Raw genomic sequence first — 16439 nt, forward strand, 5'->3', positions numbered from 1 at the left:
CGCTTCGATTTGATGTCTATCTTTAAGCCCTTTCGTTTCGCAGATTCTACGGTTCTCAAAACTTCGCTGTGGACTCCAACTCCGCTTGCCAACAATGAGAAGGTTCGCGAAGGAGGTAATGACCTATCCAGGCACACTCGGCGATGGCACGCATCGATAAGATACTACTCAAAGATATACAGCCAACCCTTCTCCTTGACCATCAAGCACCAGACGTTGAAAGCTTTTAGGTAGAGTTTAGGGGTAGGGTCAGGGCCGACGAGTTACCTACCTAACACAGAAACTCTCACCTAGAGGGGACGAGGCCAAGGGTAGTAGTTTTGCTTTCAAAGAAACGAGTTGACAAAGCCTGTCCTAAAGTCCAAAGCAAGATGTTTGCATCGGGCAGTTAAACAGTGACACTCTGATACATGACAGTTCTCTTCAGTGACACAAGAGAATTAAAACTCATCTCTCCAATAGACCCAGCAGGTCACGTCTGCACAAGAGAAAATGGCAAAGTTGTTAAGTGGTTATGGATGCTTGATTCAGCTATCTAGGTAGTTGCGTCGTTCGTTGACTCGCGCCTCAGACGCGAAGACGGCCCTGTAATCATGTATATAAACGCCTCGCTGTTTTCCCTTCCTTGGTATAATCCTAATCCCGCCCAGCCAATCCACCAAGTTCTAGGTGGACTCGAGTCTGGTTTACCATCTAAAGATCCCGCCCCCCAGTAGAAAGAATAGACAAAGGAAAGATGGATTCAAGCAAATGCCAATCCATGTCATGGTCCGCCTGCTGAAATCCCTATATCGTCGCGCGCATATTCAATAGTCGTTAAACATTACCGTTACTTGCGGTAGTCGTCATCAGTTCTTCTTCCCATTCCTTGCTTCTCCCTCACTATCGCTGTCCGACCTGACCTTGCGGCTGTTGTATCCGGTCCAGCTTGACCGAGACCCAGCCCCCAGCACCCATTCGGGGATTGGGGGAGTTATCGGCCGCTCTGATGAGGTTTGTGAGGATGCCTCCGCTTCTGTCTCCTCCCGGATGCTGGCTTGCTCATCCCGCAGCCTCCGCGAATCCATACTGTCTCGGTGGCTGAGTGGACTTGGCACCACCGGGTTGCTGACGGCGCGCATCTGGTTCAGCGATCGGAGGCTCTGGCGATGCGTGATGACCTGTCCAGCGTTGGGAGAGGCCACGACGACCGTTCCAGGGGTGGCAATCGGGGGTGGAGTGGGAGAGTCGGATCTGAAGAGAGGGTGGATATGGAGCTCGCTCATTGAGGGTTGAGGGCTCAGTGTTGGTTCCCGTCTGGAGGGCACGGGGCTGTAACTGCGGCTTCGAGTCCGGATCCTTGGGGGCTCGAAAGGCATTTCGTGGTTAGGGCTAGGCGTCCTGCTTGCAGTTGGGCTGCCGGGAATTGTCTCGAGGAAGTGGCCCTTAGTCTGTGGAGGAGGTGTTGTTGCCTCCATCACTACTTGGCGGTTCTGGGTGTCAACAGATGATGTGTCCCAGGTGTCGAAGGCATCCTCGCTGGATCGGTGGACGTGTGATTCGACTGAAAGGGGTCGTCGAGTCTCGGTTGTAATGAGCTGCGTCTTAGAAGTCACAGGGTCGGATCGCGTTAGAGAGAGTTGAACCCTTGATAGAAAGTGATGGTTCCCGCCCCCTGGAGCGTCCACCGATGGATGGGAGGGGGTGTTCGAGAGTCCATCGAGTTCATCATCCGAGGAGCAGGATCCGGGTCCGGGGTCTGGCTGTAGCGGAGAGACTTGACAGACGACTTGGCGCGGAAGGCAGCTGACTGGCGGTCCTCTTCAAGTGTGTGAAGTGAAAGGGCCTTTTGGTCAGAGTGCCGCACGAGGTAGAAGTGAACAGAAAGAAATCCGGTCTGGAGAGCAAACCCAATACCGAGAGCGACGGAGAGGCCGACAAGAAAGTTTTCCTTGTTCGCCCCAAGGAGTTTCTCGCTCTTGTCGAGTGTCGATTTGCTCAGTTGAATGAGAGTAGCCACTGTTGCAACAGTAGCAAAGAGGATGGCCAGGAGGCACGCGCCGTAGTCGACGCCGAGGCATTTGATTGACCAGTATCGAAATGAAGCTGAAACGTATGATGAAAGAAACCAGCCGAGAGCAACGAGGACAATGGCCTCGAGGACGACCGAGACCTGCGAGAGGGTCCGACCACTTGATTCCCCAGGAATGTGAAGGGTGAGGACAATGAGGACACCCATGATGGCCACTGTCGAAAGCAAGGCCAGGGAGCCCAATGCGAGAGAAATGGAGCGACGCATTGTTTCTGGTGAGTGCAGGTAAGGGGAGTGTTTGTTGGGTTGACTTGCAAAGCCCGAAATCGAGGCAGTTCAGAGGCGAACCTCGCACTTGACGATCGCCAATTCTCAGAACTGAATGAATATGAATTCCTGACCGTCTTGAATGTTTTTTGAAGATTGTTTGGTAGATGGATGCTGCATAGTCTGGCTTAAGCCAGCTTTGTTGATGACTCCCGGGCAGCAAACTCAAATGCAAGGTTGTGAGTCGAAGCGAGGGTGGCGATGCTGCGGGTAGAAGTCGAAGAGATTCGAGTATGTGTTTTCGAGTTGTAGTAGTCGTAGTCAAGCAGCTCGAATCTTTCAACGATGGCTGGTTTTCGATGTTGTTCCTTCGCTGGGGCAGGTTATAGCCACGATGGTATAAGTCGAAATCCAAGCAAGCACCAAGTCAACTCTAGGTTGGCTAACGAACGGAAGAGATATAAAGCGAATGTAAGGCTCTGGAGCAAGAAGACCAAGGAGGTTGGTATTCTTGATAGCGAGAGACGCAGAGCCAGGAAAGTGAAGCAAGAACAACCAGGCTTCAAAGTGAGGTAAGGGTACAGGATATGGGAACGAACGGAATAAAGAACTGAACGAGGGGAAAAGAAGACCAGAGGGCAGGAAGAAGGGACACAGGCAGAGGCGAGGACTAAAAGTAAAACGAACTTGTGGATGCGGACGTCGATGTGGGAGGTGTGTGCGAAGACGGGATGGAGCCGTCTAAGTCAACGTCCAAGCACACCAGCACCAGCCAGAGCCAGCATGGTTGTACCAACACCAACAACAGGCCGCCAAAAGGTACATGCCATACCGAGAAAGCACACGATGGCGGACTGAAAAAAGCAAGCGGCGGGATCCTGGCGTGCGTGTTCTGGGTAGTGCTGTGCTGTGTTGCGTGTCTCTGACCGGGCTGGTCCGGGCTAGGCCGGGGTCTACAACCCCCGTCAACTCTCTTGCAACTCTCACACACAGCACAGAGCGCAAGCATCGCACAGCTTCGTTTCCTAGGCCTGCCTGGCGTGCGCCTGAGGGAGGTGAGGGGCTTGACAGGGGTCCCCTTCCCCTCCCGATCTCCGAAGGGGGTGCGAGGGTGTGGCAGAGGCTTGCTGGCTGGCTGACTTGTTGCTGATGCAAGTCATGACAGAAAGCCAGCCTGCTTTGGTGCTTCTTGTCGTTTCTTTTCTCTGCCATGCTGGCTGGGTCTGAGCCTCTTGTGGTTCTGGTCCCTCTGATGGGCCCAGTGGGGAAGGGGGCGTGGGTGGGTAAAACGGCCCTGGGTTGGAAGGCTTGGAGTATTGACTGTGTCAGAGATAAGTTGAAGGTCGAGATGAATTGTAATTGAACTCATAGAAGAATGAGCAGATGTTCAACGCCGTGGCTCGTTGCGAGAATCAGTTGCATGCATCAAGAGTATTGCATCCTAAGCTGAGGACCTTCGAACCATGCTCTGCTAATGTTTCCCTCACATGGATCGTAACGGGCAAACAGCAAAAGCCGACAACGGTTCCCCAAACTCAAACTGCCGAACTGGCAATGATCACCCAGACCAGCATGAGATGAAAAATCTTGCAAGCCCTATCTCCATTGCTAGAGCACGAGAGGCATAGCGAGGTCGACGAAGCCTCTGGGTTCCCCGCCGCCCTGGGTACGCCATGCTGAGTTGGGCATTTCACGGTGCGCCATCAAGAGCCGAGGAGTCCTCTTTTCATCTCGTTGCTGACGACATCATTGGGTGTGTGCTAGAGCTGGCCATCGGGTACCTTGCCCTAGCACCTTTGGCGTTAGATCCCCTCGATCCAATTCTAGCAATTTTTTTGTGAGTTGTGAGACGGCGGCGTCGGGGCTGCACGGGGCCATGAACCATTGAGTTTAGAACTCGGCTCTTTGTTGACATGACGTTGCATCGCGACACGCAAAGGGCAAGTTGCAAGTAAATAGCAACCGCGCCATTCGCGTGTCGAGATTTCGGACAAGGCGAGGTTGGCGACTGTATCGTCACGATTTCTTCATGGTTATGGAAGCGAAGCGACGCGACCCTCCCTCCTCGCATCGAGACTTTGGGGAATCTCTCCGAGGACAGGGGGGAGGCTGATCAGAGGCGATGCTGCTGATTGGAGCGCTGTGGGCGGACCAGAAGACGTCACTTCTATTCACTTGTTGATGCTCAACTCAACTGCAGCCTGCGGGCGGGTTAAGGGATTCCCCAGTCGAGGAAGAATCCTCTCGAGGCCAGGCAGATGAATGATGAGATGAGATTGGCTGTCCGAGCTGAAAATGAAGGGAGGTGAACAAGACTGCCCGGCTGAATAATCCCAAGTCACCAACGGATCCTTGCTTTGGAAAGAATCGTGGAAGGAATTACCACCAGGATCAACTGCCTGGTTCCTTGAACAGTGGGGCAGGAACAACGGGAGTTTCAATTTCACAAAGCACAAGGCACAGCCAGTCATCCATGCCCTTGCCCCGACTGTTTCAAGTTTTTTCCCTCTGCCTCCTCCTCTCATGTTCCCATGGATGGATGCAAGCTCTGAGGGACACCCCGGGACATGTCCATCTCATTCCCCGAAAGCAAAATGTGGCATCCAAAGCAGGTTCCCTCCCAATGAGAGGACGCGATGGTACCGAGCACCACCGAGGGCGGCCGAGAAGAAAAGGGCAGTGCACTTGACGCCGTCCTACACAAGGTTGCTCGCAGTAGGGCTAGCCCATGGAGCGAAAACGTGCCCTCAAAAGTCTCTCTGGCAGCGAGCGCGCGGGTGGGAGGATGCTGTAAGCAAGCTGGCTGATGCACAGAAATCCTGTCAGCCAGAGGCGAAATGACGCTCTGCTGAGACACAGAGGGAAAAGAAATGAGTACCTATTCAGAAAGACGGGCACAACACGGACCCTTCTTTTCTCTCAGAGCGCCCTTCAGCGCCATCATCTCGTAACCAACAGCCATGATCAAGAGGCGGACCGGCCAAGACAGCGCCAACTTGGCCTCGTCCCTTGCCTCCTCTAGCTCTGGTCGCATCTGGAGACCATCATGGCCCTGTCTCATCATGGCTGGCCAGCCCCAAAGTCTGTCCCCTCCCCCGGTTCCTCTTCCCATGTGCGGGACATGCTAGACGGGACGCCATGTTTCAACCGTCCCGAGGTCTTGTCCTGGCCGTTTTTGACTCTGCCCTCGCTTTAACTTCAGGTTCGCTTCAAGCGTTCCCCTCTCTCCAGCCTCTTTTTGTCGCCGTTGATACCACAAACGCATACGCTTCAAAGTCAATTCATCTCAGCTGCAACAGCTCTTGGTCAAAGATAACATCAGAGTCAAGCTCTAGACCGCATTGAGCCACGCTTCAGCGCTGACGACGTTGTAATGCCCCGCCCTGAATTCTCCGGCCTGCCGTGCTACGTCCAACTCTTCTGCTCCTCCAGCCTTATTTCGTCCCCGACGGGCCCAGGACCCGAAGCATCGGCACTAAAGCCCATCTCAATCCCCGGCCTCGCCGAGTCTTTTGCTATGGCCAGTTGCGAGTGTTGGTCCTGCCACCAGGCTGGATAATTCCAGGTTTCTCGTGGTCCTTCATCCAACATGTCGGGCTCGTCACCCACTTGGTGGAGCGGTCAACTCGCAAGTGACGTGCTCACGAAACGAAAGAGAGGACCCTTGCGACTCCGACTGTTCCTGGGCCTGCAGGTGGAAGGGGAGAGGGAAATCCTGCAAGTAGGGCCATCCCAGTCGCGGCATTTCCGGGGAGATCTCGACAGGGTGCCGATGCTGTGTCTGATTGGCGAAAGGGCACTGGTCTGTTTCTTTTTATGAACGAGGCACCCTCTCGGATTTGCTGCGCTGCTCGCGCTGAGTGGTTATGCCGCGAACCTATGACTGTGGTTCGCGACGGTCACACCCAGGCCAATGTCTCGCATGTCAGGCTCTCGCCGGCTTGATCAGAGACATTGACTGAGATTCTGGGGAAGACGAGCTCATGGGCTGGCTTGACTCGACTGGATGCTCAAGCCAGCCCCCGCATCGCATCACATCACATCGGGAGTTTGCTAATAATAGGGTGTGGGTGGAAATCGACACGTCGCACACTCTCACATCTCACGCCATGGTGTTGCCTCGACGTCCGTACGTATCGGGATACGGGGCCGCAGATAGCATCAAGAGGTGCTGTTTTCTCTTCCCGTGACTAACTAACCAACCTCATGGCCAGTGCCTTGAGTAGTTCGCTAAGGCATCATGTACCTCCGCTCATCCTTCGAACCACACTCATCGCCAATCACCCAGCGGAACCCTCGCATACCGCTCCAAGGATCTCCCTCTTGTCCCTCTCGCTGTCGTTGCTGGTATCTGCTGCGCCTCAACAGCTGTCAAATACGAAGTCGGCTCCGATGGTCTAGAGTCTTGTGTTGGTGATGAACTCTGCCATGTTGGCTGGCTGAGAGCCACGTAGCTCGCCTCATCGAGTGAAGATGCCTCAGCTTCAGGCCTTTCATGCCCAATTTGGCCGAGATCGGTGTCTCAGGTCCTTGGATACTCTGGGTGTATACAAAAATACCCCGCCCACCGAATCTTGATGGACGGAGCAATTCTACAGATCGAGGTGGTTTTGTTTCTATTGTCGTAGTCTCTCGTGTTTCCCCGCGCCAGGGTGATGCTGCAGAGTGTTCATCATCGGGGCAGGCATCACAAGCATCACAATGGTCTTCAGTTTCCTTCAACTCCACTCTCGGAAGGGTTCAGCCATCCACGGGCTCCCGCCTGGATCGCCCGGGTACCGATGGTCAACTGAGAGGCCGCAGGACCAACGGTGAGGTTCGCCGGCGTCTCCTTGCCATGGTATATTGGCAGCATATTGCACCCGTCGAAACGACGTCATTGTAGACCGAGAGCAATCAACCTCTATATTGCACATGATCCTTCCCGTCTGTCGTGCACGGTTGGTTGCCGATATCGTCGGTTGTCTTTCCGGACTTGAGATCTTTGCTAGTTGGGGTTGGTTGATAACTGCGAGGTGAGTAATGATAGATCCAAACTTGGTCTGTCGTTAGCTCAATCGCTCTAGCTATCTGTGGACGATCACGACGATCGATCTTTAAATAGCCAACCCTAATACAGTCCAGTCAACAGAGCTCTTCCACGCGTACATCTTCTTCTCGTGACACCCAACAGGTGCGGTATTTCAGCCTAACTGAGCAAGAACATGAGCTTGAAATCTAGCATCTAAAATTATTTGCTTGGCACATTCCACAACGGCTCATGTGCACCGTTGAGGCTCTGGATACTTCTGCGGGCCTTTGAACAGACTGTTTCTTGGAGGCAAGCAAGGAACTCCCAGACTGACAAGACAAAGCTTATCGTTGTGGAAATTGCATTGATGTTGGACAACCCCACTCAGTCTCGAGGGTGTGCATAGACAATGGCAGTGTTCACCAAAAAGAAGAGTGCCAAGTTGATGTTTATGTTGACTTTTTTGTTTGTTTTGTTTACTTACTTCTACATTGGCTCAAGCTCTGGTCAGCCAAAGCGGGGGAGCTTCGAGACAATGACCCAGATCCATTGTTGGGGAACCACGATTCTAGTGTGCATGACGTGAATTTCGCTTCTGCATGGCCGCATGGCCCATCGACGCCGTTCCTCGATAGTTCTCAACGGTGGTCTCTCAGCTAAGAGGCTGAGCCGCTAGGATCTGACTGCTCAGTTGGATGACATGTCGCGGCTCCAGTTCAGTTCGTAGGAAATGAAGGTGAGCAAACCTCATGCACACGCCTCAATCGAGGTCTCAGCCTCTGAGACCGAGTGTTCATACGTACCTAGTTGATCGACGGCGTGCAGTTGATCGTCACCTTACCCACAAGACGCGCACACAGTTGGTAGATGATGCTTCAGAGCCTTCACATGTTCCCCTTGGCGAGATACCAAGCCCGCGGCTCGGAAATCAAAGCTTCATACCCTGAACCGCGGGTTGGGCAATCTGGTGGAGTACGCCAACGTCTAAGCCGCTGCAGTGCGTCAGACTTTTTTCCCGTCCATCCTGTTACATTGAGCGGGAAAATAAAGAAATGCGGCTAAGAGAAACCGCTTTTTGTCGTAGTTGTGCCAACTGTCTGACTGTTTACTTTGGCGTTTTTTTATCCGCTGAAGGAAAACAACAATGAACAGTGAGACATGATTCAACTCACAAGGCAATAAAGTGTAGACAAGACGACAATAAACTAGATGGTAGAAACCAGGAAACAGGAAAACAATAAAATATGTCATCATAAACTTGCCGCTGTCATGACAACTCCCTTGACAACTCCTCAGCCGCTGACTGTGCGTGCAGCACTAGATCAACTGTCACGACCAGGCGACAGCTACAGCTGCAACTTCTATTTGACAATTGGGCCTTTGAAACACTGTCTCGCGGAGTTTGGACCTTGGACTATCGGTCGGGCTAGATCTGGACCAGGGTTGGCAAACCGCTCTGAGCCCGTGTCTTGGTTTACCTATGTCTCAGTGTCATTTCCGACAACTGTCGCCTTTTTCGCGGGGCACGTGGGTTAAGGGGATGGGTTGCTACTTGCTGATCGATTGATAAGAGGTTCCTAGATAGATGATAGGTTTTGAAAAGACAGATAACTGGTTTGCCCCTTTTGTCGGCATGTTGCTTGGATTCAGCTCAATCTGTGGCGCAACACTTGCTGGCCTCCCAAAGACGGCAGCCTACCAAAGACAACCACATGATGGCTTTGTGTGTTCAGTGTAAATCACTGTCGTATAAAAATCACATCTCCCGACTCTCCAGCGCTTCGTCCCGAGACTCAGTGCCCAGAATCCCTGCACCTTGGAGTGCGAGCGAACAACTCCGGACAACACCAGTAGCGTTGCATTGGCTCAATAGCAATATCACGGCCTATACTAAAAGCTAAACAGGGAGGAGATCAAGAAGCGCCCTGAAACCGTCAGTAGTATCTGTCCATCGCAGACGTTGTACTCAGGGACCACCTGAAACCCAGCACATACTCACCGCGCAATATAGGGCCCGGTCTGGCGCTACCAGAGACAACCCGGGAAGACTAGATTATTCCATGACACTCTAGAAGACGCATTGGTAAAAATAGGGTTGCGTCCGAGAACAGTTCATCTTTAAACCCTTGTCCAGCTATGGCAGATAAATGTCGAACAACGGGGTGTAGAGTATATATGATCAACTGACCGGGGGAAATATCGAGACGGTCTCTTGCGCAGGCACAGGGCATGACTTTTTTCAGATCACGTAGTTCTCGGGTTGGAGTGTCGAGTTAGATCATGATTTCGTTCGACAGAGACGACCAAGCCTGCCGGTTGCTATGTGCAGGGTTTGTGACTCGCATCATATATAGCTTCTCTTCATATATGCCACCGAAAAACGACTTGCCTGAAACTATCCTAACATGGACTATAGTAACCGGACCGATATAACTCTTGCTAAGTTGGGTTGCAGACTATCGAGAGTAGCACCCTCTGTGGGAACGTTTCCCACCGTATCTTAATATCCAAACATTGAGAGTGATTTGTTATTCAAAACAATTTCCATTGACCGTATCTGGAAGTAACCCCGGTGAGGGCGCAGAGCAAGCAGATCCATCTTGCGCGACATGCGGTATAGCACATTTACACCCCACTAGAGGTTGTTAGACACGACAATCAGAAGAGACAAAGAATGTGCGGATTCTTCAAAAGAATCATTGAGCAGAGCCGGCGAAAACAGATAGAAATCTCGCCACGTAGTTTAATTGTTTGTCTCAGATCCATCTCAAAGCCCGGTGGCTGGGACACTAACAAGTTGTTGACATCATTGACTCTGTAATTGTCAAAAACCAACACCACGAGATCTCAGCAAAACCTGATCCCTACTTTCCCTCAGGCGTAGAAACTGTGACTTTCAACAATGGGGAAGCCCCGCGTCATCTACTGGTTCCGCACCGATCTGCGGCTGCACGACTCACCAGCTCTCAAGGCCGCCCTTGACCTCGACCCGGCTGTGCTTTGGCCCATCTTCACGTGGGATCCTCACTATGTCTATCGAGCGCGTGGAGGTCTTAATCGATGGCAGTTTCTGTGAGTGATGAGGAGATACATTGCTGTTTTGAATGTGTGGGCTAACTCGACGTAGACTTGACTGCCAGAATGACCTCTCCAAGTCCATCACCAAGCTAAACCCCAAGTCAAAGCTCTTTGTCCTCAGAGAAGCTCCGCAGACCCTCTTCCCAAAGCTCTTCAAGGCCTGGAATGTCACTCACCTCGTCTTTGAGAAAGACACCGACAGCTATGCCCGTGAGCGAGACGATGTTGTCACACAGGCTGCCAAGGAGGCAGGCGTCGAGGTCATTGTCCGCACGGGGAGAACACTCTGGGATAGCGACCAGATAGTCGAGAAGCACGGTGGTAAGCCCACAATGTCAATCACCCAGCTTCAGCAAGCTGGTGCTAGGCTCGGCGAGGTTCGTAAGCCGATACCTGCTCCGAAGCATCTTCCAGATCCTGGAGAGATGCCAGTCGACTTCGAGCAAGAAGAGCCCGAAACAAAACCAGACTTCAACTCGGAGCAAAGGACAGAAAAGGATCAGGCATACATCAAGATATCTGGTCCAAACGGAGACTTTGCCATCGAGACCATGGAAGAGCTGGGCTTTCCATCAGCCACGACTCCCCACAGAGGAGGTGAAACTCTCGCTCTCAAGGCACTCGACAAGATTATTGCCGACAAGAAATACACAGCCAAGTTTGAGAAGCCAAAGACAAGCCCGGCCCAGTTTGAGCCGCAGTCTACAACTCTTCTATCGCCCTTCCTGCACTTTGGGGCACTCTCTGTGCGAGAGTTCTACTGGCGCGTCCGAGAAGTTGTCGATGCTTACGGAAAGGGGGCTTCATCGCCTCCAGAGAGTCTCATTGGCCAACTTCTCTTTAGGGACATGTACTTTGCAGCTCAGGCAGCCCTGGGGAATGTCTTTATGCAGACTGTCAAGAATCCGTATTGCCGCTTCATCCCCTGGCATCTTCCCTCCAAGAGGGATTCGAAAACTGGCCTTGTCACTGGAGAGTACCACATCGACTCTGAAGAAGCAGATACCTGGTTCAAGAGATGGAAAACGGGCATGACTGGTTTCCCCTGGATCGATGCTCTCATGAGGCAGCTGAAGGAGGAGGGTTGGATTCATCACCTTGGACGTCACGCCGTGGCGTGCTTCCTCACAAGAGGCGGATGCTACATTGACTGGGAGCGTGGCTGTGAGGTCTTTGAAGAGTGGTTGATCGATCACGAGCCTGCTTGCAACGCTGGGAACTGGCAGTGGCTTTCCTGCACAGCCTTCTTCTCACAATACTTCCGCTGCTACAGTCCCGTCTCATTCGGCCAGAAGTGGGATAAAGAAGGCAACTTTATCCGTCGTTATGTTCCTGAACTAAAGAACATGGACGCCAAGTACATATACGAGCCGTGGAAGGCCCCTCTGCCCGATCAGAAGAAGGCGGGCGTCCGCGTCAAGGGAGATGGTCTGAACGATGTCCAAGAGGGCACATATCCCAAGCCAATGTTTGACTTTTCAAAGAGACGAGATGCGTGCCTTGCTGCCATGAAGACAGCGTACAAAGTCGGACTTCATGGGAATGACGAAAAGGTTCTGAATGGGACTTGGAGGGAGCTGTTCCCTTCTGGTGATGGTGGAGAGATCCAGGGCGAGATCGAGAGCGACGATGGGGAGCACGCTGATCGGGGAGATGATGAAGATGATAGAGAACAGAATGAAGCTAAAGAGGAAGGAGAGGGTACAGCTTCTGTTGAGAATCAAGACGGTGAGACTGCGGGTAAACGAAGTGGGAGGAGGCATAGTACCGAGAAGGCTGCAAAGAAGCAAAAGACATTAGTACGAGGCTTTGTTTCATAACCCATATCTAGATACAGTTATCTCCCGGATGCAACCAGATTATAGTGTACAGTGCCAGAGTCGTAAAGTGGCCTCGTCAGATCTTCTCCCTCTCGTCCGCCAGACGAGACCACTCCATCGCCCAGAGATTGTGCTCCTTCTTAGACGCCTTATCCGTCTCCCTCGCCTCCTTCTCAAACTCAATCTCCGAAAGCTGTCGAAACATTTCCAAGCGTCCGTTTATGCCAGCCGTGTAAAGGTACTGCTCCATCTTGTCAGGGTCGCTCGTCCGAAACAGCTGGGCAAGCTCGACGGCCGCCTCTCCAGAGCCAGCTCCCTCAACCCCCTCGAGCAACTCCTTCGCTTCAGCAGTCCTTCCGAGCTTGAGATACGATCTCCCGAGGCACAGCTGACAGTGATGCTTCCACTCGAACTCTGAACCCTCGGGGCCGAGGGCGCGCTGCAGCACCTTTACAGCGGCGTCGTACATGCCCAGTCTGTAGAGCCTCTCACCTTCGGCAGTGAGGGCGTTTCTGTCCTTTCCTTCTTGCACGATCTGCTTGAATCGGGACTCGATGTTCCTGTACTGTGAGGCTTTGCCCCAGAAGCCGCTCCCGATGATCTCCCTCGCCAGGGAGATGGTCGACGGCCTGTAGCCCATGTTTGATGCTGCTGTCCACAATGCTCCAGCGAATAACTGAGATTGTTTGGTTGCAAATCTCAAGATGCAGGCTAGTTCATGCAGGACATGCGCTGGCACATCGTCCTCTAAATACATCTTGTTAGTTCATCCATGGGGCTCTATCAACATGGGATGTTCACCTTTCGGCAACTTGACACTCCAGGGAGATGCCCCCTTTTTGATGGCGTCTTGGAACAGTAAAGCAACCTTATGGTATTCCTCCGGGGATAAGGTGTCAAAGGTCCCCTCCGTCATATCAATGATTGTCTTGATGTCCCCAGGTGTGATGCTTGAAATGTCAAAGAGCTCCGAGTTGGACGGTCTAGCCGCTGGTGCTTTTGGCGCTCGCGGTGCCCGCGGTGCTTGTTGCGTGGCATATGAATGTGCCTGCGGTAGTGCGGTACTGGTAGATTGACTGCTGCCAGCAGCCTTTAAACCGCAAGGTTGCGTTGTGAGCAGAGGTTTCGAGGTAGAGCACAGTAGCTGTGAGCAGAGCCGGCGGGCTCTCAAGTGACGAGACATGGCCGCTGAGTGGTGTTGATTATCTCTGAATTACAATTTCCAGGGTAAAATCCCTCGGGACCCGTCAATTGCCAATTGCTCAACTCGGGAGTGAGGTTGTCGAGTTGCATGAGGTTGAATCGCACACCAGCCACAATCCCAGCAGCCACAGGTGAGCGGACCAATCACGTCTCGCGGAGCCACAAGGTGAGCAGAGCACACCGAAAAACCAACCTCATTCTGAATTTTTCGAGCATCGAAAAGGGAACTTGATACACGATTCACGTCCAAACTCGACATCATTTCTGAGTGAGGCGCTTATTTGCCACCCTTCATATTAAACAATCACTCGAAAGAGATTATTTCGGTTTCATTTTCAGCGTCACACAGAAATCAGAAGATCGACTTCGGAGCTCTCTTCATCTCATCTCGTCGCATACATTCACCAGAGCGCTCACCAGCTAGCGACACCAAACAATGGCACCAGCAAAAACCCGCAAGAGAAAGTCCGACCAGGATCTTCCAGTCGAGACACCAGTCGAGTCTTCAGCATCAGACGATTCCAAGATACAGCACAAACTCCCCGTCAGGGCAAAGGATGGCGACTCTGCTCAGAGCGCAAAGCCTGCTTCGGCGCCGGCAAAGGGTACAATGATGGTCTTTGGGGATGACGACGAGATCCCGGCGCCTGCGCCTTCAAAGTCCGCGGTGCAGGCTCCTAAGAAGGAGGAGGAGGAGGAGGAGGAGGAGGAGGAGGAATCTAGTGACGATGAGGCTCCCGAGGCTGTTTCCACAGCCAAGGTGGCATCTGATATCAAAAAGTCTAGCCAAGCGGCCCAGAAGGCTGCCCAAGAGTGAGTCCTATCCTTGGTAGTCGACCAAATTTCACAGCCATTAACCTCTGGATAGACAAGCCGCAGCGCAGAAGCGAAAGCGCCGGGAAAGGGATACTCTCTTCAAGCAGCAAGCCGAAGAGCGCAAGAAGCTAGAGGACGAGGCCAAGGTCGCCGGAAGCGCTCCAGCTGAGCCCGCTGAGTCCGCAGTCCAGAAGCGACAGCCAGCCAAGACGCCCAACCTGCTACCCGCAGAATTCCTCACAGACTCGTCGAGCGAGGACGAGGGCGCCGACGAGGACGATCAGGCGGTGGCACGGCCAAGGAAGCGTCGTGTCACCGCCGTGGAGAGGACCTTGGCGCGTCAGAACCGCGGACCCAAGGACGAGAGGGTTGGGTCGACGGTGTACCGCGTGGCCAAAAAGGTGGACGAGAGCATGGCGCCCAAGCTGCGCAAGCACGCCAGGAGTTCCAGGGAGCTGCTGCTCAAGCGGAATCGGAGCGCCGCGAAGCCGCGGTCCGGGTTCTTGGTCAAGTAAAAAGGATGTGGGAGGGGATTTTTGTATTGGCGTTGATGTTGTTTGCTATGTACACGGCCTAATATTGGATGGACTAGAATAGCATATGCACGTTTGTTTTCTGGTGACAGCTCGGCTGCAGTTATTCGCATCCCATGTGCCACAAGTGAGCGGTAGGCTGTGAGATACTGGATGGGCGTTGATTCGCGGCTGTTCATGCATAATACCGTCAAATAATCTGATTGCCGACAAGATGACAGGTTTCCGGCAGGACTGGCCACAGCAAAAATGCATACGAATAGACATCATCGCCACGACAGCTTAACGATAGTAGCCCTTGTAAAATCGACACATTTCAAGCCTGAGTTGAGTTACGTTCAGTTTGCTCCCATTGAAGCTGGTAGAACGTCACCTACCCTGCACCATCACTGGATGGATCCACGGGATAGCAACGACACCATCCACCGCCTGGATCACGGGGAGGTCCCTCGATCAGCATTGACGCTGGTCTAGCTCACGGCAAGTTGCTTAATGCAAGAGATCCCGAGGGACCAAGCTCGCCATTGCCGACGGCTATCACCCATCCATCCGTGGTTACGCAGGACGAAAACACGGATCCGCAGACTCTGACATTGCGATAGCTGCCATATCCACATCCAAATCAGAATCGCCGCGTGTCTACCGAGATCATGTGGGGGCCTTTTCTTGGTGAGCGACCGTCGACTGATCGGCGTATGTGCGGACGGACACGAGTTTAGTTGGAGGCACGACGACGCGATAATCGTCACCGGAAAGTTTCGACGAACCGGAAGACTCCAGACCCGGCACCGTCATCTGGATCTGCAGCTGCTTCACACACCCAAGGAAGCAGAGAAGAAGGATTCATCAACGAATGCAGTCATTATTCCCCGCGTCAAAAGGTGGATTTGCTGCTGTGGACCGTCGTCGACTCCTAGGGTTGTGACCCAATTGAGACGCTCGAGACAGGCTTCAACTGCCCTGATCCCTGGCTTCGTACTGCAGCACCAGTCCTTGTCAGGGGGGAGGGATGAAACGGTTAGAGTCAGGAACATATCGAGTTTCCCAGCCTTGAATTTTGACAGCAACCGTAGAGTCAGTCAACTCTGACGGCAGAATGGCTGTGCTGTGCCGGTTGGTTGTCCTAGGACCGGACGATCTGGCGTCACATAGCTGCGCGGAACACCGGGTCCTCGAGAAGCCCGTAGCAGATGGGATGGGTCCGAATCAATAGTCCTCAAGGACCCCGGAACTGACCATGTATAACAAGGCACATATAGTCAGCTGCCAATCCTCATCCAAACATGCGAGACGAAGAGGCGAGGAAACTGTGACATGGAGTGACGAATCCCACCTCACCAAAGCCAACACCACACGAGGCAGGAAGTAGAATGCATAATGCTTCGTGGCCTGCGCGGATATCAGAAGCCAACCACTCTGCTCACACGGCTATGGAGCGCAGGTTATGAAACCTAGTTGATTGACGACGGAATGATATCACCTGGCAAGCCTGTCCTTGATGCTTTCTGCATAAAATATGCTGAGCTCGGGAGATCGACGCAGGCAATTTGGACAGGACGCTCTGACTCGCGTTTCGTACCTCCAACATCTGTACTTTGTCTGACCCGATTGTCATTGGCGATCAACCTGCATGCCGGCACACACTTGAGCCACTTGAGACCAACAAATGTCTCGGGGACTCGGAAGCTGCTGAACTATTT

At 52.9% G+C, this 16439-nt stretch overlaps 4 protein-coding genes across 4 annotated transcripts; 2 read left to right on the forward strand and 2 right to left on the reverse strand.

Annotated features, from left to right (window-relative positions):
• Window positions 1–848: 848 nt before the first annotated feature.
• Window positions 849–2278, reverse strand: MRS44_003156 (uncharacterized protein; the record flags this gene model as incomplete). The annotated part of the gene is made up of 2 exons (XM_065623115.1): window positions 849–1626; window positions 1668–2278. The coding sequence occupies 2 exons, from the start codon at window positions 2276–2278 to the stop codon at window positions 849–851; spliced, it is 1389 nt and encodes a 462-aa protein (XP_065479187.1).
• Window positions 2279–10191: 7913 nt separating this feature from the next.
• On the forward strand, window positions 10192–12187 carry MRS44_003157 (uncharacterized protein; the record flags this gene model as incomplete). The annotated part of the gene is made up of 2 exons (XM_046272031.2): window positions 10192–10361; window positions 10417–12187. 2 exons carry the CDS (start codon window positions 10192–10194, stop codon window positions 12185–12187), a joined length of 1941 nt encoding a protein of 646 aa, XP_046137261.2.
• Window positions 12188–12263: 76 nt separating this feature from the next.
• On the reverse strand, window positions 12264–12827 carry MRS44_003158 (uncharacterized protein; the record flags this gene model as incomplete). Its single annotated transcript, XM_046283877.2, has 1 exon — window positions 12264–12827. One exon carries the CDS (start codon window positions 12825–12827, stop codon window positions 12264–12266), a length of 564 nt encoding a protein of 187 aa, XP_046137262.2.
• A 999-nt stretch (window positions 12828–13826) lies between these two features.
• Window positions 13827–14721, forward strand: MRS44_003159 (uncharacterized protein; the record flags this gene model as incomplete). The annotated part of the gene is made up of 2 exons (XM_046275301.2): window positions 13827–14203; window positions 14259–14721. The coding sequence occupies 2 exons, from the start codon at window positions 13827–13829 to the stop codon at window positions 14719–14721; spliced, it is 840 nt and encodes a 279-aa protein (XP_046137263.1).
• Window positions 14722–16439: the final 1718 nt, after the last annotated feature.

Source organism: Fusarium solani (assembly GCF_023522795.1).
Source record: "Fusarium solani strain SB1 chromosome Unknown bctg00000001, whole genome shotgun sequence".
NCBI classification, from domain to species: Eukaryota; Fungi; Ascomycota; class Sordariomycetes; order Hypocreales; family Nectriaceae; genus Fusarium; species Fusarium solani.